Source organism: Lepidothrix coronata, unplaced genomic scaffold, assembly GCF_001604755.1.
Source record: "Lepidothrix coronata isolate B3197 unplaced genomic scaffold, Lepidothrix_coronata-1.0 Scaffold36, whole genome shotgun sequence".
Lineage (NCBI taxonomy): Eukaryota > Metazoa > Chordata > Aves > Passeriformes > Pipridae > Lepidothrix > Lepidothrix coronata.
Genome location: NW_016690216.1, coordinates 1,528,757 through 1,553,240, shown reverse-complemented (window position 1 = coordinate 1,553,240; position 24,484 = coordinate 1,528,757). Strand labels below are relative to the sequence as shown.

General features: G+C 36.0%; 1 protein-coding gene across 1 annotated transcript in view; it reads right to left on the bottom strand.

Annotated features, from left to right (window-relative positions):
• Nucleotides 1–382: 382 nt before the first annotated feature.
• CUNH8orf34 (chromosome unknown C8orf34 homolog) overlaps nt 383–24,484 on the bottom strand; it is a 57,235-nt gene continuing 33,133 nt past the window's right edge. Inside the window, exons 4-8 of the mRNA XM_017812389.1 lie at nt 23,789–23,917; nt 10,955–10,983; nt 5,097–5,266; nt 771–937; nt 383–471 (exon numbers count right to left, since the gene is read on the bottom strand). Of these exons, the coding sequence (XP_017667878.1) occupies nt 383–471; nt 771–937; nt 5,097–5,266; nt 10,955–10,983; nt 23,789–23,917 (584 nt within the window). The remainder of the gene's footprint in view (nt 472–770; nt 938–5,096; nt 5,267–10,954; nt 10,984–23,788; nt 23,918–24,484) is intronic.

Sequence of the window (24,484 nt, the reverse complement as noted above, 5' to 3'; positions counted from 1 at the left end):
TTTTTTCCAGAATTTGTAAACATAAGAATGCTGCCCTATTCAGAAGTTACAGATTTCCCATGCTGTGATCCCACATAGAGTTCCATATAGTAAAAGTTGGGAAAAAAATACTTAAATTCATGACTACTTTTTAAGCATCTTACACTGAAAGATTGAAAAATGGTAGAAAAGAGACTATTAATTCATTTTCTTCAACAATGTCCCTCCTTTCAGAACTAGTGCTTCCAGGAAAGGGACGAAGCAGTGAGCATCAAGCCTTCTACAGTACAATTTAAGATACACAGTGTAGTGGAAATTTACAATCAGATCCTCTGAAGAGGTTACAAATTCACATTGCATAAGCTATTTGTAGCTCGTTAGTCTCAAATAAAATCCACTGAGGTTAAAACTTCGATACAGCTAAGAAAAAGAAGACCCAGATGAAAGACAGTGAAGCCGATTCTGTTCTTTCTACATAAATACATGCAGAACCTGCAATTGTAAGAAAACCAAATTAATTACTTTAAGCACCTGAAGCTTTTGACATTTCATGGGATTTTGATGCAGTTGGCAGTTTATTCACCTATATTGTCTTCATTACATTTCTCCTGAAAGTTTTAAGCTAAAACTTATGAACCTTCACACAGCTGCTAGATACTTCAGCTTCAAATATAGAGAGCAGTTTCAATAGAAAGACTATAGAGAGATTATAGAGACACTAATCTATGTTTGATTGGGTATTACACTTACAATAAAAAAATCAGAAAATACACATAATTTTTTGCAGTTACCCAGTAGTTCCATTGCATCATCTTCATTGTCAATATCTTCTTCGGTTACAGATGGAGCTGTGCTTTGAGCAGAATCAAAGGAGTCCTGAGAAAGCATGGCAGCCAGCAGTTTCTTATGTTGCTGCTGTTGATGTTTTAGTCCTTTGGTCTTTGGCTCCATTTTTAAGCTGTGAGAGAGGAAAGCACAACTTTCTCTTACTAGTGCTCTCTTCAAAATTTGTCACAATTTTGTCAAATTACTGTAGTCCATGATGTCTTCCAGATATGAAGGTTAACACCATCAGATCACACATAAACCAACTGGTTATCACTCATTCCCCAATCATTGGATGTTCTAAGACAGTTTGTGTTTGCAGTTCCTATTTAAAGTCTTGACTGAATTTGGTAGATTTCCCATTGACTTTATGGGCATTAATCAAGTCTAAATAAGCTACATATATAGAGCAACATGACATCAACTACTAATCAGTATTGCTAAGGCATTGATCACATAGCAACAAAGTTGACAACAAAGAACTTCTCCCTTGAGTGGTTATGTTACCATGACCCCACAGAATTAAGGGCTATATATTTATAACAATTCTCATAATTTGCTGAGTTGTATCCCTAACCTAAATAACAGAGAACTGGAAATGCGCAGAAGTTAGCAGAACAGTCTAAAGCAGGACTTGCTACCATTTGCCATTTCTGATTTCTTACAATATAAAAACAACAAACAGAAATTTGGTGCTCCACATGAGAGTATCAACACCACCCCAGATTGTTTTTATAGTCTGTTGCAGCAAGGCCCATCTGTAGCCAACGTATGAAATTTAGTATAATCAACAATAGTTCATTTCCCCAGCAAAGATAAACACTAATAAGGCAAAGTGGACCTTGGAGATGAAGAATGGCCTTTGAGTTTAGGGCATCAGGTTATGAATGGGGCCTCTGCAAGCTCTAGTTCATTTCAGGCTCTAAGAGAAAAGAGTATCATATTAAAAAACACTCAGATTCCCCACTGTGTACATACATTATCCCTTGAGGAAGATTCCCAAGAGCCTTGCATCTTAGAATTCCTCCAAAAAATTTTTCATGTAGAAAACTACCAACTGTGACTTGAAAATGAGTTTAATCCTATTTTCACGGTGTTCGAATTTCTGAAACATGAGCTCAGTACCAGCAGGATTGCCATCAGCACTTTTCCATGGTCTCTTATCACTTACTAATACCTTGCCTTGCTTCCTTACAGGAGCAACAGAGAGCAGTACAAAACCAGTAACAAACACAGTCTTTCCTCTGAGGCAATCCTAACATGGCAACTCAAACTGGCCACACCATCTTTTCCAGGCAAAACATTAGTGACATCTGTCCTTTCAGTTGCTCCTTTTTTTAATTTCTTTTCTTGAGTAACTGAACCCGGCTTTCAAATACACAACATGTCTGCTTCTGTTGCTCATCATCACAGGAATGTATGTTTTTACGGAGGAAATAGTGGTTCTTTCCCACTGTGCACTACTGAATAGAACAAAAAACGAGGATCATGGTTGCAAAGACAGAAAATCAGACAACTTACAAATTCCCAAATATTACATACTACGTATATTCACTACGATCTGCTTTATGTTGAAAAGACGAATACTGTAAATGAGCATGTTATCGATGTTATCAACAGATCCATAGGAATATGCTGCTTCCTGCAGTCCATTCCATCCTTTACAGAATGCAATGAATGTGTAAGGACCCAGGGCTTCCCCAAAAAGCTTGTACTCTATGGTCTGTGAAAACAACATGTGTCACATGACACTGATGGCAGTTACTTGACCAGTGATCTGCCAACGCCTAATCTTCTGGATATTTACATAATGTTTTATTTTTGTAGCATTTCCTTACGTTTAGTGACAGGTAAAGAAAACATTATCTGGAAATAATGGGACAATTTCAGTTTTCACTTTCTTGTTCTTATACTTTAACTGATTATTAGGATTAGTTTAAAGAATTTGCTGGCTTATCACATAAATTTTGATAAATAGTGATCCTTAAACTATCACTTCTTATTTAAAGTGTTGTTACATAAAATTTAACAAGACACAATTGGAAACATTTAATGTAAATTTCCAATTGCTCCTGCTTTCATTTGCCAGGTAAAAGTATAAATGAATTATTTTAGGCTACATTAACTACTAAGTGGTGAATGAAATACAGACGAGGTAGCCAAAAATTCTTTACAACTGAGAACTTCACTCATTTGAGAGTTTCACTTAATCTTGTAAAATTTATACTCTTCCCACTATTTTTGGATGTTACATTAAAATGAAGTTATTGTTATCTAATACTTATCTCACACATTTGGTATACGCTCAATTCCAAATTCTGCTAATAGCACTTTAACTCACAGGAATACTGCATTAGACCTTGAAGCAACTCCCAGTTATTAGTGAACTATTATTAAATATTCAGATTAACCTTGATCAACACAGGTCTTTTAAACTTCCATATATAGTTGGCATCAATCTTAGTAGCACCACTACCTTGAAGTCCTGCAACTTTATTTATTCTTTTGCAAGACTTGCAAACATGTTTTTTATAAATGCCTTACAAAAGCTGATGAAATGCTAACGAACCAAGAATTATCTCAGACATAAAATCAGTCATCCAAATGTAAATCCATATGCTGTATGTAATCTAGTAGTTATTAATTTCCACTGAAAATCAGTACTCCCACGATACATATTTTTCAATAGGTCTTTAGCATTTACCGCACCTAAAAACCAGAGATTTCAGTACCCCATGAGTTTTTCCTTGTTCATATGACAGGCAATGTGATTTTGCCATGATACTCAACAAGACTTCTCAAATGCTATTCTCAAAGCCATTAATCATATTTTTTAATTATAGCATTAGCTGTGAGGTTTCTCACATCTTGTACCACCCTCTACAAAGAGAAAAATGCGTTGCTTTGAATCATCTTTGTTACTCAGAACTAACCTCGTTGATCCCTTTTGGAGATTAGACAGAGATGCTTATTTCTGCTCCTTCCTATTGACAGAAAGGATACAATATCCTCAATTCTCTCTGCAATGTGGAACAGATCTTTATTCGGTGTCTTTATTGGCTGCTGAATAAGGAAAAAGAAACACAGGCCTGCACAATCAAGCTGCAGCGCCCATTGCTGACTCCATTACTTTCCCAGGAATCGCACTGGAGAGATCCAGTGTCTGAGTTGTGTTGGTTCCCATCCAATGTCTGGCTGAGGGATCGTTACTACATGCTGTTACTTTGAAATAGTAGTACTTGCAGCTTTCCCCACAACAGTCTAATTAAATGAAGTACTCATGGATAACAAACATTACAAACATGTGAGGAAAGTTAATGAATGCAGCCTTTAAGAGTAAACCTAGTGACAGACTAGTCTCCTTCTGACAGGGAGGTAAATTCCAATGGAGAAGGCACATGGAGGACACAGTGAAGGAATACCTTAGATATTTCAAAATGAAAGCAGATAGTTTCTGCCTTCTTAAAAGAGGAAGAAAAAGGTGTCTGCTGCAGTCAGCGTACTAGTTATAACCAAGGAGAAACGCCACAGGGCTGAGGGAGAAAAGTAGGTGATTAAGCCAATTAACAGAGGCAGTGCACAAGATTTACACTTAAAAAAATAGGCATTAATTCCTTTTAAAGAAAAGCTGTGAGTATTTAACTTCTGTGATAAACCGGTATCTTTAAATCATGGAAAATGGACTCCTTGTAAAAATGATAATCTCTTTCATGTAGCTGAAGCACATTAACAAACAAACATACTCCTTCATTCTCAGACAAGCACAATAAATCTTCAGAAGTTATTTACTGCAGAGAACACAATTTTCTCTTTGAGAAAGACCTGTTATTGACACCAAAATGCTAGGTATATGAAAAGAAGATAAATTCAGGAAGTCCTGATAAAAATAACATAGATACTGTTTCCCTTGTCCATCTTTTCTTTAGATGAGAAAATCAGGTTTATCACTGAAGTGTCAAGAAGAGTAACAAATACCAACTACCAATTGTGGAAAGATGGAAGGGTTTGAAGTATCTGAACAAAGCTATACCTTGCAAAATTATTACACGCTGGACCCCAGTCATGCCAATATAACCTTAGCTTTATACATGGGAATTAATTAATGTGATTGCAAATAAGTATGAAGTTAATCATATATAAAAGCATGAGAAGAAATCAGTCACATATTAATGACTTCCATTTATTCTGCATGCTGCTGCAGTACGACATGGGAATTGAGAAATGGAGTTTGTGTTAAAAAGACAGCTCTGTTTCACAAAATATAATTTTTCTAGGCTGGACCAAAATCCCACCTTCCTCCAGGACTGCTGCTATCCTCACTGTCCCACTGCTCATTTTTATTTCTTGGTGTTGGTGGCTGTAGCATCTCAGCAGCCAGAGGGTCTGCATCATTTTCTTCACGGCCAACCCATTCTCCAATCACACGAGGTCTGAGAAGGGGGGTGTTAAAACCTGTTGTGTCCTAAAGGGAAAAAAAAATAATAAAAAAACCAATGCACTGTTTGTTCTTAACCATAGGTGTAAATAGAGAAAGAAAAGATGAAAAAAAAATTCACTAAAAAAGTACAAGAATAGTACAGTACATTATCACTTCAGAGGGCTACAAAATACCCTGAAACAATGATAGACTAATGGAAAGTTTCCCATTAACAAAATTCCAGGAGATATAACAAAAGCACAGTCAAACTAAAAAATAGACCTGTATACCAAAGAAAAAGATATGAAATTATGGGATAGGAATATTTATTTTAATTTTACTAAATTCTTTTCTAGGTTAGCGAAGACATTTCAAACACACTGTTCCTAATTAGAAGAGACATATTCTATTCCTATCATTTTACGAGAGAAAATTTTAGGAAAAAAATCCACGGCTGTTATCGACCTCAGTGCCTCAATAAGTATTTCTGCCTTGAAACAATGCTTTCCAAACAAAAAGCATCTGGAAAATGTACAGCACAGCAATTATTTAGCATAGAAACCATATTTTCTCTCCTTTCTAAAAAAGAATCACTTTCGAAGCCTCTTCCTAATTGAAACAGATACGGTAAAAGCACAGTTTGAAGTAGAGGCCTCTACTGAAATGAAAGAAACAAAAAACCAAAAAAGGCTGCAAACTACTTTTAATATGAATATATTTACCTAGCTCTGGCTAGATGCTGTAATTTTTCTGAGCAGAACTCCAAGAGCTTCTATTTTGACAGAAACAAATGCGACCCAGGCCCTGGATCCAATTCACTCAACCTTGTTGTTTTGTTCTGCTTTCTGCAATGTGCCTGTGAGTGCATTACCACATTCCTCTCTACAGAGTTGTCCATCATTTGACTAATTCACTTTTACATGATGTCTGTTTTCTGCAAGGACCACTGAAAATTGAATACAGACCATACAGAAGAGAGAAATCTGAGGAAAACACCACAGCTTTGGAGATATCAGGATATCTAGCCAGTGCTGTTCTGTTCTTATGTACTTACAAATATACATTTTGTGCATTTATTTGGAGCTGTGTCATAGTCAGGTCAGGTAGATTACATGACAGTCACCTTTGGGCTCTTGACAAGCATAAACTGTCACTGGTGTGACTACCATCATATGATTATGAGCTTAGAAAAAGGATTGCCCACAATGCCTTCATTAAGATTGCCCACAACCTTTCTGAGGTTTATTCCTTCTATTCTAGCTATTTGCTTCCTTCTCTTTCTCCCTAAGATAATTTCTAATAATGAATAAAAAATGGTTCCTGAAAGTCAGAATATCTTAGTGTCCATCTTGCTAAAAGCTTTCAGCGTCTTAAGTGAAAATGAAAAGCACCTAAAAATGTATCCTTTTGTCAGTACCTTAAGTTTTTTCTGACACTGTACACTACACCATCAACATATGAATAAGTAAACCATGAATGCTGCAACTGTCCTTGTTATGCTAATTTCTTTCCTAGGCATTTTAGGGATTAAAGTAGCAGTTTCATACTTTACTTAATAGAAATGTAATTTACATTACATAGTCATGCTTTGCCTTACTTTATCACCTTGCTTTACTTTTTGCATCATGTTAGATTAGTACACCACAGTTTCAGTGACCTAATTTATCGTCCTCCTTTCAACTATATAAGCAGCCACAGTGAAAACAGTAAATGGAGAATCAGAGACAGCTCTATTCAGAACATGAGGATGTTTCTTTGGCACTATTTCAAAGGCTGCAATAAATTCAGATGAAGTATTCTGTTCTCTAACAAGTTTTTATAGTTTTGGGTTGGGGTTTTTTTGGTTGGTTTCTTTTTTTTCATATAAATCTTACAATCTTAATTGATTTCCAATCTATATTCCCCCATAAATAACAAGAGATTGACAGTGACATTAGTGGGCACAGAAATATTTTCAGGACAGGTAGGTATTTAAATCTGCAATAAATGAACCGAGAGCACTATTTCACGGAGCAGTCCACGTGTTATCCTCTTATCCACATCACTGGCTACCAGTTTGACACACTCAACCTTCCTTTATGTGGAGACTAGGAAAAGAAGGGAAAGATTGCAAGACAGTTGAATCTCATCTTCACATTGGGCTGAGTTGTGGTTGCTGAATGCAACCTCTACCAGAGAGCGAAACATTTTTATATCCATTTATTTATGCATCATTTAAAAAGCCTGGTATTCCTATTTTCTGATATGGATTTTAAGGGAATTTCCATCATTAGAAATACTTTTAGGTGAGAAGAAATGTTTTTGGTTTTATGACATAAGAACAGTTGTTTCATCTATTCTATTAATCTGTGTTCACTGAAGTAACATTACATATGAGAAGAAAGTATACGCTAGACAGCACAGAATATTTTTTAATATTAACATTGAGGGTCAAAATCTGCTATAAATTTTTTGATCTTCCCTTGAGTTTCCTTGTGGATCTCTAACACTTAGATTAAAGTGTTTGAAAAACATCATTGGGTATTTGGGATAAATTTCACAATTTATGGCAGGTCTCTCCCATCACTGTTTTTTGTGAGAATTTTTTTTCACCCTAGAATTCTGTGAATTTCAAAGAAAGGTTAACTTCCTAGCTCTCCTTTGTTTACATTAAACTCTTCACATTATGCATGAAAGTGTGTAGTTTCCTAAAGCTCTTCAACAGTTTCTGTTCAGTGGTATGGAGGGTGAGTCAATTCAGAAATTTGTATTATATTAACTCTGCACTTTAGTTTTAAAATACGTGAATCACAAAGCATCCTTTCTTATTTCCTTTCCTTACACAGCCTACTTGAGTGCTAGTCTCTGATTTTACATAGCTTCTATGGCCTAGAGATGTAGGCTGAGTCAAGAGAGAGAGAACAAACACTGCAAGTCTGAAGTAACTGAGATGAAAAAGAAGGGAATCTATACAATAAGTCTGTTTTAAATGCAGTCATTATAGGACTTTTTTTTTTTTGCAAGTTTTATGAGACTAAGTCAAACTGAAAGATTCCATTTTGACTGAAAGACTGACCTTGTCTGCCTGTATTTTCTCTCTCTCAGACTAAAGCCCTAAGTACTGATACAAAGCTAATAAAAGCAGATATTTGACACGAGTCCATTTAAATGAAACACCCTTCTACAAAAGTCATTGTAATTCAGACCAAACTGTTTTTCCAAATCCAAATGCTCGAGTAACTAAGCAACTAACTAACTAACTGGATTACTTGGAGAAGGACTTACATCAACCAACAATACTGATTAAGTACTCCCCTGATGAAGGCAGCTGCGTTACTAAAGCCAGAAAGAAGTAATTTAAAAAAATACACAATGAGGAAAAAAAATAGAGGAATATACACATGTATTCTCTGTTTTCTCCAGGTTCATAATTTAAACCACAGACAAAGCATCAGGATTATGGGCTCTGTTCTAGTCCCCCAGATATTCCAGATCATCAGGAAAATAAAGCAAGGAAGAGTGTATAGAAGTTTATTACTGTGTTTAGTTTTATGTCTCTCATAACACCTATGCAATGTCAATGTTTTAACAGAATCCAATGCCAAGTTTGGCCATGCTATTCTAGACCCATGACATGCACCCAATGGGTTAAATGGTTAATCCAAACCACAGATGAATGTGGTTTCAAAAAATGATTCAATGCTGCCACAGCCTAGACAAGAAGTTCTAGTATCAGCATTTATTTCTGGTATAGGAATTACAACTTGGCTACATTTATATCTGAAAAATAAACATCACCTGTGAACACATTCAGAACACATTCTCTTTAACTTTAAAACAACCATTATCAGGTAGTCTTTGGCTGCTTTTGGTTCAAGCCAAGTAATACATGCAGAAACAAGTCACAGGAACATGTCAGGAATTAGCTTCCTAGGAATCATTCCTAGGAGGCAGGACTCCACAAAATGGTCCTAGCTATGCTTATATTCTTAAGACAGAACTAGATTTTATGTTCATTAAAAATCCCTAAGGGTCCAAACAAGAAATAAAAATGAAGATCACTAAAGCCCGTGGAGATGAAAAATCACTCCTCTAAGTCTGTGCTGAAAGCCTGTTGAGCAATGCTGCACAAATGACACATGTCAAGAGCTTAATTGTTTGGGGGTTCATTTATTTTACAAATAGTTTCTGACTTCAAGAACGTTCTATTTACCTGTCCTCATCGGAAACATACATTAAAGCAGATGCAGTATTCCAAAGGTGTCAGGTAACGCATGCTACTGAATGTACATACCATAATTCCAAGTTTTGTTTCAAAAATTCAGAAATACCCAAAAGTACTTCTCATGATGGAAGGTCCCTCAAAATCCATATCAGAAAATAGGAATACCAAGCTTTTTAAATGATGCATTAATAAATGGATATACCTTTCAATTTTAAACTATAAACAATTAAGTAAACAAACAGTAACCAAAAAAAAATTATCTCTTCGCTCAGTGTGGATCCTGAGGAAAGCCCCAAATTATGTTCCCCACCTCAGTTTTCACACTGAATAATTAAATATAAAAACCATTAATGTTTTTGAGCAATATTATAGTTTAAAAAAATTAACAGAAATTATATCCTAAAAATAGATGTAAAAAGTGTTGATAACAGGCTCTAGCCCAAAATGCCTTTTCCTCCCACAAACAGTATTTTATAGTTTTTTTCAACAAACAAAATTAAATGGAGTTTTTCATAAGTATTCTTAAAGGTAAGGGTTCTAATGGAAAGGCTTTCCAATCATTTTTATCATCACTTCTGAACACAGTTATGAAAATAGTAGGAAAGAAGACTTAAGCCATAGTTTTGAAATGGCAGCCACATATGCTCACGACTACATGGTAACAGTGATCAGTCTTGTCTAACTGGCCTTCCTTGGAGAACGCAGTGGAGGTATTTTATATGCACTTGTCAGAAAGATTTGTGTCCTCATTTTACCAGCAGAAAGGAAAAATATTTTTTTAAAAAATGTGTTCTATATTAAGCATTAGTCNTGATCTCATTTCCCTGACAGCAATTGTTTCCGACACCAAGAACACAACCCAAGATTCTTGGCACCTGAAGCATACTGCTGTTCACAGGTGAGAATAGAGAAGATAAAGGCGCTCTGTTTCCTTTGGTAATTCGAAAAATTAGCTTGATTACTCTTTCAATGTAGAGTTTATTACAGCTAAAACTAAAATTCATATTAACTGTGTAATGTATCAAAAGGGACTGAGGAGAAGAGATCATTGTTTGTGGCATTCAACAAGGAGGTAAAGACTGATTTTTATGCCCTGTGCATTCCTGATCAAATCTAGAAGCAAAAATAATTCCTAAATATTTTCACAAATCATATCTGGGAATGCAGGATTTGTGACTTCATGAATAAAAGGTATTTAAGGCTAAATGTTTCCAAAAGTATAAAAAGTAACCCAACAGACTGTACTAAGCAAAGATGGTGTCATGATTAAAAAGTATTTCCATGGCCTCATTGAGAGTCTCTCAAACTCAGTGAGAGTTTTTTTCCATACTTGACAGCGCTTTCCAGTCAAGCTCTTGATGTATCCACATATACTCTACTTACACAGCTTTCCATACCTAAACTTCCTCTGAACCCAACAGAACTGAAGTCTGTATGCCAGGACAGGGAGATACAGCTCTCATTGCCTAAAATTATCACAATCAACTGTCTCTGTGTACTGTTCATTAGGTATACCTTATCAATCTTACCTTCTCAAGTTCATCAGAAACAGCAATGCCTGAAAATGAAACAGATTGGAAAAAAAAAATTTAGAAACATGCTTTCTATAATGTCTTCTACTACAGTAAGGAAAAGTAAGGTTTAATCTGAAAAGTTTACATATTGTTCTCTGCATGCTGCTGTACCACACAATGTGTCATATTTAGTTCCACTAGTGAAATTGCCTGGAAACAATATACTTTTATATCAGCTGCAATATTACCAAAATGAGTTTTTAAAAAACTACGGAAATGAAAATAGCAGATGTGCCAGTAAAGTGACAAGAAGGTTAAGTGCAATTCTACCTGCTTTCTGAAACTAAATTAGCAACATTGTATTTACCAATGGATACCTTATTATGCAAATCTCACCCTGACCAGCATGCATAACACATCTTGCTGCAACTAGAGGGCAATATGGACATGACTCTTTTATCTTTCTCCGTAGTACAATGTAGAAATGATTCTATAAAAACAGGTGGAACTTTGGAACATAAAGTAAAATTTCCCAAAAGAATCCAAAACAATTTTTCTAAATCCTCTGAAAAAGAACTTGTATATTTGCTCTTGTCCTTTCTGCTGATACCTGCCCATGTCTTTCCTATACTTTCTTCCATCATGTCATCTAAGTCTTTTAAGTATGATAATCCTGTAGAACATTAAATATACACAGCTGGTCTCAGAATTTTTAATAGGTCTGCACATGTCATATCACAAGTAGTTATCAAGTAATTATACATTTAATGCTATCATGTTGAAAATTCAGATACATTGAAAACAAAGCATTTCCCAGATTCCTACGAGGTTCGATAAGAAACATTTCCAGGTTAGAGCTTCAAAAACCAAGGACAAGTTTCTCCTGGTGGTGAAACTAAAGTGGAGACATATCCATGCACAGGAAGACCACACACTTCAATGTTACATATAAGCACATAAAACTGAAAAACATCCATACTTTAAATGAGTGTTTTTTGTAAAATGCTTTTTGTTTGTATGTGCTGTAAATCACACTGCTTGCCAGAAGTTATTTTGAATTTAGACAAGACTAAACTGAGTAATTGAATTGACCAGAATGCCTCAAATTTCTTCTTTACTAAATAGGAAACAGTAGCAAGAAACCAAAATTAATTGTATTTCTTAGACAAGCAGAGAGTTAGCAGTTTCTGAAGACACGTTGGCAAAATAAAATTTTACACATTTAGAAAACTTTTATTTTTGCAATCATGGAATTAAACCTGCAAACTATTTTTAGCTCTCTCTCTCTCTAATGGGTCATCAAGAGGAAAAAAAAAGGATTCTGGGGAAGAAATTTTATCAGGAGCTTATTACAGCAATCTTGGCATGGTGAGTCTTCTGGAGGTGGTATTTACCACACTGTCAGCCACACAGATCTTTCTGTTATGTCTTGAGCCTCATTATTATTAACAGTACTCTTTTAGTCACTGATAACACAACTCCATTAGCAGAGACCAGGATAAATAACCCATAAAACATTGGGTGTAAAAATGCTTCTTATTTCCTTCCAAGACTCTACTGCACCACACAGTTAGTGTGTGCCCATCTCTTACCAATTTTTTTTTGCAGTTGCCAAACTCACAGGATATCATGGCTGAACTTGAGAGGAGGGGGGATTTGCAGCGTGCAGTAGACAGAAAATCACAAGAGTGAGGTAATTTTTTTAGTGGAATAATATGGACTCCAATTTTCAGAAAGCAGCTCCTCAAAAAATTCAAACCCTTGTGTATTTAGGATAACATTAAAAAAAAACAAAACCAAAAAAACCCCACAACCACCAAACCCTTAATCCAGAATGCTGAAATTGCAACTAGAGATATTGTCATCGTCATTATACAGGAGTATTTAGGATTTCTGTTAATTTCTTAGCCCTTCGCAGACTCCTGACTTTTCAGTAGTCAAATAGTTTACTGTCAGTTACTTTACTTTCAAGTAATATACCACCAATTTAAAATAGTTAAATTTCTATAAAGTATTAAAATAGTTCAATTTCTAAAAAGTAGTGGTAGTGATGGTTGCTATCTCCAGTTCATGTAATTGCTAGTATGCAGACAGCACTTTTCAAAAAGAAAACTCTCTTGTCACTTATTTGTGACAAGTATCTGATTTTGCTCTCTGTACTTCATATAGTTATCTTCAGCTTTTTGTCTGTGGCTTTCATACAACATAATAGAGAAAATAGAAATTTTATTTTTATATACTCTAAATAAGAAAATGTCATTGTAAAATCACCCAATACTAGAGACAAAGGTACAGCCCATTCCATGAAACTACTCTAAATGGAAACAGCAATGGTTCAGTTTTAGACAAAACATTCACAGGTGTAGCCAAAATGTCTATACACTAAAAACTTTTAACCTGACAATTTAGTCAATTCTTCAAACTGTAACTCTTTTCCATCAAATCCTAATCACCAAAAAAACTCTAACACCACAAAAACTGACACATCTAGTTTATTCAACCTTAAATCCCATGGCTTTGTTAGAATATATGTTACTATGAACAACTATTTCTGACTTTTCTCCGTTTAGAGCATTTAAAGCCTGACTCTGCACAATGATGAATGTAGAGAATGGAAGTTTTAAGGGTGTGTCATCATTGCTCTGCCTCAAGACACTGAGCAGTAGATAAGAAGGGGACTGTTAAAAATATTCTCCTTCCTTTGTTGGGAAAGGTCTTCCGATGTCAAAGGCATATCCACCAGAAATGAAGGAGTAATAAAGGAGCTTCACCCTTTCTCTTATAGCAGCTGTTTCTCACAGACAACATTTGCCACAGTTTTATATCATACTATGACCGACAACTATACACTCCTACCACTCTTACTAACCATTCCAAATAAAGGGGTGAGAAGTTTGCTTCCCACCATCAGCTAAGGCTCATGGATGAGGTTTACAGTGGGAATTAGTTAGGTAGCCAGTTGCCAATTTTATGTCTTTAAAAAATCCTCCCTTTTAAAAGTAATTAAGGGTGCTGAAATTTGATCAGGCACCACAACTATCCAGCCCACTCAGCTGTCTGCTGAATCACACAGACAGATTCAGGGCACTTGTTTCTACTTTTGAGTGTAATGACCCTCTATGCTGGAAGAGTGCTGGAACAATGAAATAATTGGTCTGAACATGCTTCCACAATCCTTCACAAAAGCTCCAGAGCCACAACTACTATCTCTGATCAGCAACAAATCTAGAGAGGGGCTGTTGATGGTAGCACAGATTCTCTCAAATGGAACATCATTCTGTCACTAGCTTGGTTTTTGAAGGGAACTGGAAAAACAATGTACTCTCTGATTGCAAGAAAGGTCTGGCACTCTAGGATTAAATGAAACATGATTAACAATGTAATAACAATGTAATTTATTAATACTTATTATATTTTAGATAGTATTATTATGCTTTTTTTTAATTAGCATGGATTATTAAAACCATCCTTTACATAGTTATCTTAGATTTCTGTCCCCATCTTCTATCTCTATGGTAATCTGCAGCAGCACAATGGTAAGAATGAAGAAATAAATATAATAAATATACAGTGTCTTCTTTGATGTAAAAGCCACCTCTCAAAATATCTACACTATGTTTTAACAAAATAAAATCCCTTTTGAGTCTAGAACGAGTATCTTCCACAGTACAGACCTTCTGCTTAGGATATTCTGCTTCATTTCTAGTTTATCAAAAGAACTTTCTTTCTAAAGAAAAATTAACATTGTTAATAACAATTCCATGAGTCTTAAAGATGCCTAGCTCTTGCATATGCAGTTTTTAGCAGAAGAGTTTTATTTGTTATTGCTCTCCTGCAACAAATACAATTAATCCAGTTCTTAAAGCATCTCCACTCAGTGGTATTATTCCTCTTTGAAAAGAAATTTTTAGACTTTGATGTTCTCAATCCAACAGTATAACATTTATTTTCAAAACAGAGGGCACCACACCAGGTCTTTTTGAAATAGAGCAACTGATGTCACCTACCAGGACCTGTGCAGGGCATTTGATACAATCCCAGACAACACTCTTGTCTCTGATCTGGAGAGACATGGATTTAATGGGTGGATCATTCAGTGGATAGGGATGTGTCACACTTAAAGAACTGTGTTCAATGGCTCAATGGCCAGGTGGAAATCAGTGGTGAGTGGCATTCCTCAGGGGACAGTATTGTTACTGATGCTGTTTAATATCTCTGTTAGTAACATGGACAGTGGGATCGAGTGCACCCTCAGCAAGTTTGCTGACAACACCAAGCTGTGTGGTTCAATTGACACGCTGGAGGGAAGGGGTGCCATCCAGAGGAACTTCGACAGGCTTGAGAGGTGGGGGAGGCTGTGTGAACCTCATGAAGTTCAACAAAGCCAAGTGCAAGTTGCTGCAGCTGGTTCGGAGCACTCCCAAGGACAAGTATGGGCTGGACAGAGAATGGATTGAGAGCAGCCCTGGGTAGAAGGACTTCTGAGTGTTGGTGGATGAGAAGCTGGTCCTGACCCAGCAAAGTGTGCTCATAGCCCAGAAAGCCAACTGTGTCCTGGGCTGCATCAAAAGCAGCGTGGCCAGCAGGTCAAGGGAGGTGATTCTCCCCCTCTACTCTGCTCTCATGAGACCCAGTCTGGAGTACTTGTGTCCAGGTCTGGGGCCCCCAACACAAGAAGGACAGGGACTTGTTGGAGCAAGTCCAGAGGAGGGCCATGAACATGGTCAGAGGACTGGAGCACCTCTCCTATGAAGACAGGCGGAGACAGGTAAGGTTGTTCAGCATGGAGCACAGAAGGCTATGGGGAGATCTTATAGCAGCTTTTCAGTACCAAAAAAGGGCCTACAAAAAGCTAGACAGTGACATTTTACAAGGGCATGTAGTGATAGGACAAGGAATAATGGCTTCAAACTGAAAGAGGTTAGATTTAGATGAGATATTAGGAAGAAATTCTTTACTGTGAGGGTGGTGAAACACTGGAACAGGTTGCTCAGAGAAGTTGTGGATGCTCCATTCCTGGAAGTGTTCCCAGACTAGATGGGGCCTGGAGCAACTTGATCTAGTGGAACATGTCCCCCCCATGGTAAGTGCAGTGGAACTAGATGATCCTTAAGGTCTCTTCCAACCCAAACCATTGTATGATTCTATGAAATGGCAAGTCATAAAATCCCTGACTGCTGCATTATTCCTGATCAGCTTTACAGTAGCTTAAAAGCTTGCAATATTTTCATATGCTATATGAAATTATAGAATTTCATATAACATCTGAAATCATAGAACTGGTGATCTGATAAGAACGAAAGTTGTGAAACTTCAGAGACACCCACCATTTTTGCTTTTATTTGTAGTCCTTCAATAATTACAGGAAGAAATAACACAAAATAAAAATGTGGTTTTTTTTTTTTAAGACTTAGATTTTTCTAATGACACAATGTAATCTGACAAATTCAATGTGTAAGAAAGATATCTGTAAGAAAATAAAATGCTACAACTTTAACATATGCCAGACTACCATTATTCAACTGAATGGGAGGAAATACTTATGCATTCTTCTAAACATCCAGAAGATGGCCACAAAGCTCCCAATAGCCAGATTTCCCTACCTGCCAGATGAAGTCTTCTCTATTTACTTGACACACAGGTTTTGACATAGAGACTTTAGACATACTAAGACAACCCCAATGCAACTCTGACTAACTTGACAGAATTCATTCTCAGGATCAGTCTAAGCCAGGGAACTTCTGGATGGCTGGACTGTCAACCTCGCAGCGCATATCACAGGTTCTGTAAAAAACTCCAGGACAGAAACAGCATTATTATTCTACCATCATTAATAGAGCAGCTTTGAGCACAAACACAGAAATACTGTATCATGTATCAACTGCCCAGCGGTTAACTTTCCCAGTGCATTCTCCTACTCCTTGTAAATCAGGGGAAGCATATGTGCTTTCATTAGTGGGACAGGCCACCTTAGCTGTACTTGCATATCCCATGTCAAGACCTTTTGCCATACTGCAGCTGGCAGCCTAGTATATTCTAGTCCCTGTGCCTGCTTGGACTATGTATTGAACATTAGGTAAATTGAAATTATTTCTTTCACACCATCCCTGGATCATAAAGAACATAAAATGGTTGCTCTGATTTACCAAACAAAGCATTCATCCCCCCCAAAAAAGTACACGAGAAACAAACCAGCTCAGTCATTTCTGTGTAGGAACTATGGAATACGTTTGTCCTTGGCTGTCATAAGAGACACTGTTAAGATGTTTCCTTTGCCTACGCTGAGTCATTTTACCACTTTCAAAATTAGACATATTTCCCCCAGTAGTAACTTAGATTTTCTATGAAGGCATATTGAATTGAAACCTCAGAGTTTTACCAATGAGGGCCGTGTGCCCTTATACTATTAAGCAACTACACATCAAGTTTCTGTAGAGGTATCCATAATAATCCTCCCAACACCTAGCCATATTAGAACAAAGGAAACTGTCATCTACAAGGCACCACACATCAACATATCAGCACACTATACATCTTGTAGTCACTATCTAGAAAACATGATTTTAATCTCTCTTCTTTGTAGTGGCTTTAAAAGAAAAACATAAAAAACCAACTAATCCCTAGCAAAATAATCTCTGCTTTGGACTTGCAGCATTTATATATCCAAATTTCTGAGTGACTCCAATGGAGAATACAGGTTTCGGGATTAGGTTTAGTGACTAACACACTGAATTATGCAAAGACAGGGAAATAAAATGCAAAGTACCCACCAAATATTATGTCCTAGAAGATCTCCTAGGCCAAGGTCATCTCAGAAGAGAATAATCAACAATGCAGAACCTTTCAGAACTCTTGATTTTAGGGAAAGGTGTACACTCTAGTAAGTGGGTTAAGATGGAGAACCTGCAGCATCCAGATGCCAAGGGCAGAGTCATAGCTTATGCCCTATTACCCCATGAATGTCAACCCCCTTGTACTAAAAACTAGTAAGTTCCACATCCAAGATGACAGTCAGACAAACCTAAATTCTGCATTAGGGAAACTTCTAGCAAGCCAAATACTGTTTCAGAAAACGACACAGTAACTATAAAAGACTTTAGTCCTGAAACTTAGAGTAGGCTGGAGCTGAATGGCAAATACCTTCACAAAGGTAATTAAAATCTTAATATCTGTGGGAAAAAGATACTTAAAACTGAAGTAGCATTGATCTCCTGGCCATGCAAGCCCCAGTATATAATTGAATAGCAATAATTATGTTCATATTCTTCCTGTTTCAATCTCAGAAAATATCATTACTTTGTATTATTACTCATACTTCATACTAAAAGCAAATGGATTTTATGAGCAAAGGCAGTATCACATAACAGCTGCAGTACTGAGATAAAATTATCTTCCTTAAAGGTTTGATTGAGCTTATCTAAAAATGTCGATCTCAAAATAAGTCACAAGCATTGATCTCACACAAGAATAACATGATTTTAAAGTTCAGACTGAAGAGAGGGCAGAAAAATCCTCTAGACAAGACTAGTTTTGTGGTTCAATTAGTGAACACATTTAGGGCTAGATGATCAACTGATAATGGAGAAGTCATTTTTACAGACTCAAGTCCATTTCAGATCAACAACTGTGTACAATTGAAAAAGATTACTAAAGTATTATGTCTTAAAACAATGCCCCTCATAAGGTAATTGATAAAAGTCTACTTAAGTGTCATGCAGATACACTTTTGCAGTTATATCATTATCACCATCAGAAATGTCTGGCTTCAGTAAATGTTAATGGCATTTCATTCAGGTATATCTTCTATAACCGTAATGTAAATCATTAATAGTTTCCTATAGTGTAGAAGCTTCTAAATGAAACCCCATTCTAATATGTTTCAGAGACTACTAAATGCATTGAAGTAGATCATGATGTATATATTAAGCTTCTCACATCCCACACACTTGCAGGTTCACCCATAAAACTAAGGACATGATTTTAGTGGTTGTTAACATATTGTGATCTTTTTTAGAACTAGTTCTACCCTTCTTGTTATGAGATTTTTACTCTTGTTGCTTATATACTTCCCTGTAAAAGATAAACAGAACACATGCTTTTAGTTTCACTATTTAATATTTTTCTTAAAGAGGTAAGATCGTGTTTGTCTTTCTTAACCTATGCATAAACAATATCAAATGATTCTAACATTATGATAAATAACTGTTTGAGATACTCTGGAGGGACTCGAGATTTTTCATTCTTAGAGGCATTGAAGAGCCTGGAGACCTGGCCCTAGGTGAGCCTGCTTGAGCAGCAGGTTCGGAACAGTTGACTTCCAGCCATTGCTTCCAACCTCGGCCATTCTGTGATTTTGTAATTCATTATGGTTTCAAGCACTATTTCCTACTAGACTGCACATTGTTTCCTTATTTACTGATTATTTATTAATTAATCCCCTTTGAAATTAAGAAATGAAAGAATACTGTTTTCCTGTTTGTTACCACTGTTTCTGGGATTCCCTCCAACTAACTGATTTGGATTCATTACCAAATACTTTTGGTTAATGTTAACTTACTACCATTTTCTGACCTTAAAATGTCTGTTATGTAGTATACACCTAGCCTGAATAAGGATTCAAATGTTACTAACGAAATGTTGGTTATCTTCATTAAAAGGTTACATGTAATTATGAAAAAGTATCTATCTCACAGCAGAAGACATTGTGTCATCAAATGCTGTTACCATGTTTAAATTAAATCTTCAATATGCATACATTTTCAATATGCACTTTAATCCTTAACTGGTTGTTTAAAAGATGCAAAGTTGTTCACAAAGTATACAGACTTCACATCTAATTGCACCAAGCTCTCACTAATTTAGCCCTCATTTTTTCCCCACTCAAAACACTCATAATTCACTGGTTTCCATCTCTTGTTATCTATTTTTGCATCCTCAGAAAATGGAGGGTGAAGACAGGCATATTCATTAGCAAGATCCTTAGCTATATGGGAGATTTTAACTCTCTTTGAAGGCCAGAAGTTGAAATACAAGAGCATACATGGAACTTTTATTCCTTATGATCAGCAGAGGAAGAAAGATGACAGCAGTAAAGGTAAGAGACCTTGCAATAAAAGAAAATCAGACGTGCACAAGGGAAACGCAGTACATTCCTATATGTTGCTTCATAAACCAAAATCTGCCCTAAATCCAGTTCCAAATCGACTTCAATGACATACACTTGACTGGAAAAGCAAACAAAACCCAGCTTTCACAAGTGGGTAGGGCTCTGAAAAATGGTATATTTAAATCATGAAGTTCCATCACGCTTAGACCATAATTACAACAATAATCTTCTTCAGACTCTCAAAACATTTAAGATGCTTTTAACTCTGACTGTGAAGTCACTGTTGGTTTCTCAGATCTACTACAGCACAGAATTACTCACATATTTTTTTGATGGGGCTTGGGAGAAGGGGTCCAAATATAAGCAAGTTCAGTTTTAATCACTAGGACTGAATACACAAGAGATCAGACATCTAAGTGCCTGAGTCTCACCTTCCAACACTTACAGGCAGTTCTAATTTTGTGTGAAGTGCACAAGTTGGTTTCAAAGCAGGTACCTAGACTGCGTAGTAAATGAAGCAACTAGAGTTTAACTCACAGGCTGTGTCAGCTGCATAGCAGGCAACAAAGTCATGGAAACTCACTACAAGATCCAAAGCTTATCTTTAAAAACGTAAACAAATTCTGGGACGTGATGAAAAATTCACTTAACTTCAAACATCTCATTTTATGTGTCACATTTCCCTGTTAAAATACTGAAGAATGAAATGAGAGGGTGCAGTACAAAGCCGCTGATAGTACATTGTGATCATTTGCATACTCAGCTATCTGTTGAGCACAGTGCCTGTCCCATACTGCTTCCAAACAAGATTAGTATCAAATGCAGCATTAGACTCATAACATGCTTGTAGAATCAAAAGCACTGACTAGCCTTCCCAAAACAAGCATCAACACTGGAGAAAGTAGATATGGGACCTTGTGATGGCTTTCATAAAATTCATCACATGGGACATTTGTTTGGGGACAGCACAGAATAAGTTTCATGTGTCTTATACTTCTTAAGTCCTAGACATGCTTGTTCATTGAAACCCCCTAAGAAATTTCAATGTGCAATCTGTATTCTGTATTTGGGAGAACAATAACAACACATTTATTTTCCAAACTGCATATCTTCTATTTTTACAGATTTCACATTTTTCATTTTGATTTTTTTATCGCGCTGACATGAAAGAAATCACAGAAAAGAAATTTTATTTCCTGGAATGAACTTAAAATCAGCAATATGAAACCTAGAAACAAGGACATATTATCTTAGAATTAATCTGATGCAAGTGTTTAAATGATACAAAGAAAAAGGTTAAAGCACAGAGTAACTAACAACTATCAAACAACAAAAGAAGTCACAAGAAAAGATACTATAAATACACTAGGAAAGGAGGACAAAGTAAAATGCAGAACTATTACATCAAAGAGAAGGAAAGCAAATAAGAGATGACACAAAGAATTCCCAGTGTTCAGTACTTTCACTGCTTCAGTCTAACAAAAAATTAATTGTGGCCAGATGCTTAACACTAGTGATTTTAAGAGGAAAATCTGCAAGCCAGACTAGTGAAAGCTGAAAGATATTCTGATGACTTAGATACATTCAGGTTGGCAGAATCTTGTGAAATTCACTCTAGAGCACTCAACTAACTGAAGAAGCCTCTTATCCATTAGCAACAGTCTTTCAGGAATAGAGAGGACAGAAAAGGGCAAATACCATATCTTTCTTGAAAAAGGAAAAAAGGAAGATGTGGGAAAGCCTAAATCAGACTAAAATAGCAAAAATCTTAGAGAAAACTGTTAAATAAACAATGTATCAACATCTAATGGAATAGAAAGGCAATAAGAACGAGCCAACATGAATTTATCAAGAATGAAATGCGTCACATCAGTCTAATTGCATTCTCAACTGGGAAACTTGCCTAGTGGATAAGAGGAGGAAGCAGATGCAAAATACTTCAGCTATGTGACTTTGTTTACTGTCCTGAATGATACTCTAGTAAAAAAACCTTGAAAACTACATTCTGGGTGAAATCACTGCACGGCAGATAAACATCTGGTGGGAAAAAATGCACTTACTGAGTAGCTTTCAAGAGCTGGTTGTCAGATTTGAAATGGGATCATGAAGAGGTCTGACAATATTTCCATTAATGGTCTGGATGAAGAAATAGAGAGCACATTCATAAAAGTGAACTCGTTATCAGGCTGCAAGTGATTTAAAGCACTCTGGGGGCTGGGATTCAAATTCCGTACTATCTTGATAAACCCTCAGAAAACATCAAGTACTAGCAAGAAACAGTGAAGAATATTTCATTTGTGAAATAACACTGTGAAAATTGGACTGTAACAACGCTGACCAGGTACATTGACCTGGTTCAAGCGTAAGACCCAGAAGAGCTGAAGTGTTTTCCACTCTGGTCAGAAAACTGTTACAAAGAGAGGTACAAAATGCTGCAAATTGTATTTTAGGGATAAGGAAGCTAGATTGTGTGGAATCTACACAATATTCAGTAGGAAAGACAAAGATTGAAGAGCTGATTTAGCCATTAATTACTGAACTCTCATATCTGATTGGTTTGTATCTCCTGACAGTGAATAAATAATCCTTTCTGAAATCGAAAATAATTGTTTCTGTATCTGTGTTAAGCTTGGTTACAAGTCTCTAAAGAAAAAAGGCTTGAAAAGTACACTCACACCCATCACAGTAAAACGGTCAGGCAATAGTGAGGCTACAAATCAAAGATCCTGACTGGAATTGGTTTAGCTCCTCGCAAGCAGATAGACTTATTTACTAGATCTGTATTTGAAAAAAGCCCTATAACTATACTACTACCATTAATATAAATATGAAAATTTCTCAGAATATAATTCTTGTGATCAACCTAAAATATTTGGGAGAGAGGGAATTTGGGCAAACCAGTTTGGGTATTTGGCACAATTTTGAAAAATGCTGGCTCTCAAAATTCTCCTCAAAACAGATCTTCCATTTTTTATTCAGCTCTGTCTCTGATCTCACCATCTGCAAATTCTCCAGTGAATGAAGAATTGCCATGGATAAAATTTAATGAGATAAAAAAAATATTTCTCTTTCAAGTATCTCCCAAATCACACCATTCCTAGTTTTTATGCACCACGGCAAGGAGTACTTTTCATACTTTAATAACTGTTAGTAATATTTGTTCCCTCAAATGTACTTCAGAATTCTCTTCTATAGTAAAGAGAGGGGAAAAAAGTGTGTAAGGGATAATATGTGGCTTTTATTATGAAATAATTGGATTTCATGTTTCTGAGTATTTATTTGAGATGCTTTAAAATATTTTAATTGCTTTGAAAACTGGAAGAAACTGACTGGAGTCAAGGATGAAAGATAGCTAAGTGTTTTTCAGTGATAGGTCTGAACTCCATCAATGAGGTCAAAGTTTTACAAAGGTTAATCTAATACAACTGCTACCACCCAAAGAAGCAGTCTCCCTGCTGCATGTTCCCACCATTTCCATTAAACCAGTCTCTTCTGTTGATCTCTTTATGAGCTAATTCAGCTCACCTAACCAGCAGAAAACTAAAATAAAGGAGTGGAGTTTCAGTTTCCAGGAGGGCTACTGAATTATCTCAGACATTCTGTAAACCTTATCAACAGGAATGTAACTGCTGATGTCAATGAACCTGGTCTTCACTGAATAGAAGACACCTTTCTGGTATATACTTCCAAATGACAATTCAGGCTGCATGGTTACATAAAAAAACTAAAATCAATGAACTTACTGCGAGACAGATTCTCAAGGGCTTTTCCAAGTTTTTTGCTCTCTTGAAGAATATGATTTAGTTCATCAAAATCATGGTTCTCCGGTTTTGTCTTCCAATCCCATTTAGGATGCTCTATTGACCTTGGCACTAAATATACACAGATATATAGATGAAGTTTAGATTTGGTAGTTCAGACTCCTACAGTAGAAAAAAAGCTGCACAATGAGTTTACAAACTCAAGTACCTTAAGTGGAAATTAATTATCTTCTATTTTAACAGTTGGAAATATTTTCTTTGGTCAATGTAAAGTGAAAATGAAAACATCTATGAACAAATGCATTCTTGGGATGATTCTTGGCATTGAATTAATTGGTAAACAGGAATAATTAATAACAATAACAAAAATAATAAAATTAATGCAATAAAAATGTATTTAAACTACTGCATGTGAATGTACTTCATTTACAAGAGAATAGAACTGTGTGGCCTAGGGGTCAATAAGGAAGAATGTCAAAACAAAAATGAGTTATTGGTACTTTTGGCTTTGCTAGGTATTTTATCGGTAAGAAAAAAAAAATATTTTAGATACAGCTTTTAAAACAACATTTTTTTTAATTCCAAAAATCATGAAGTGTAGATAACACAGTTAATTAAAAACAGTGAGACAAAATATGTCCTTATCATTCATGCTGTACAGACTGCAATCTTTATTTC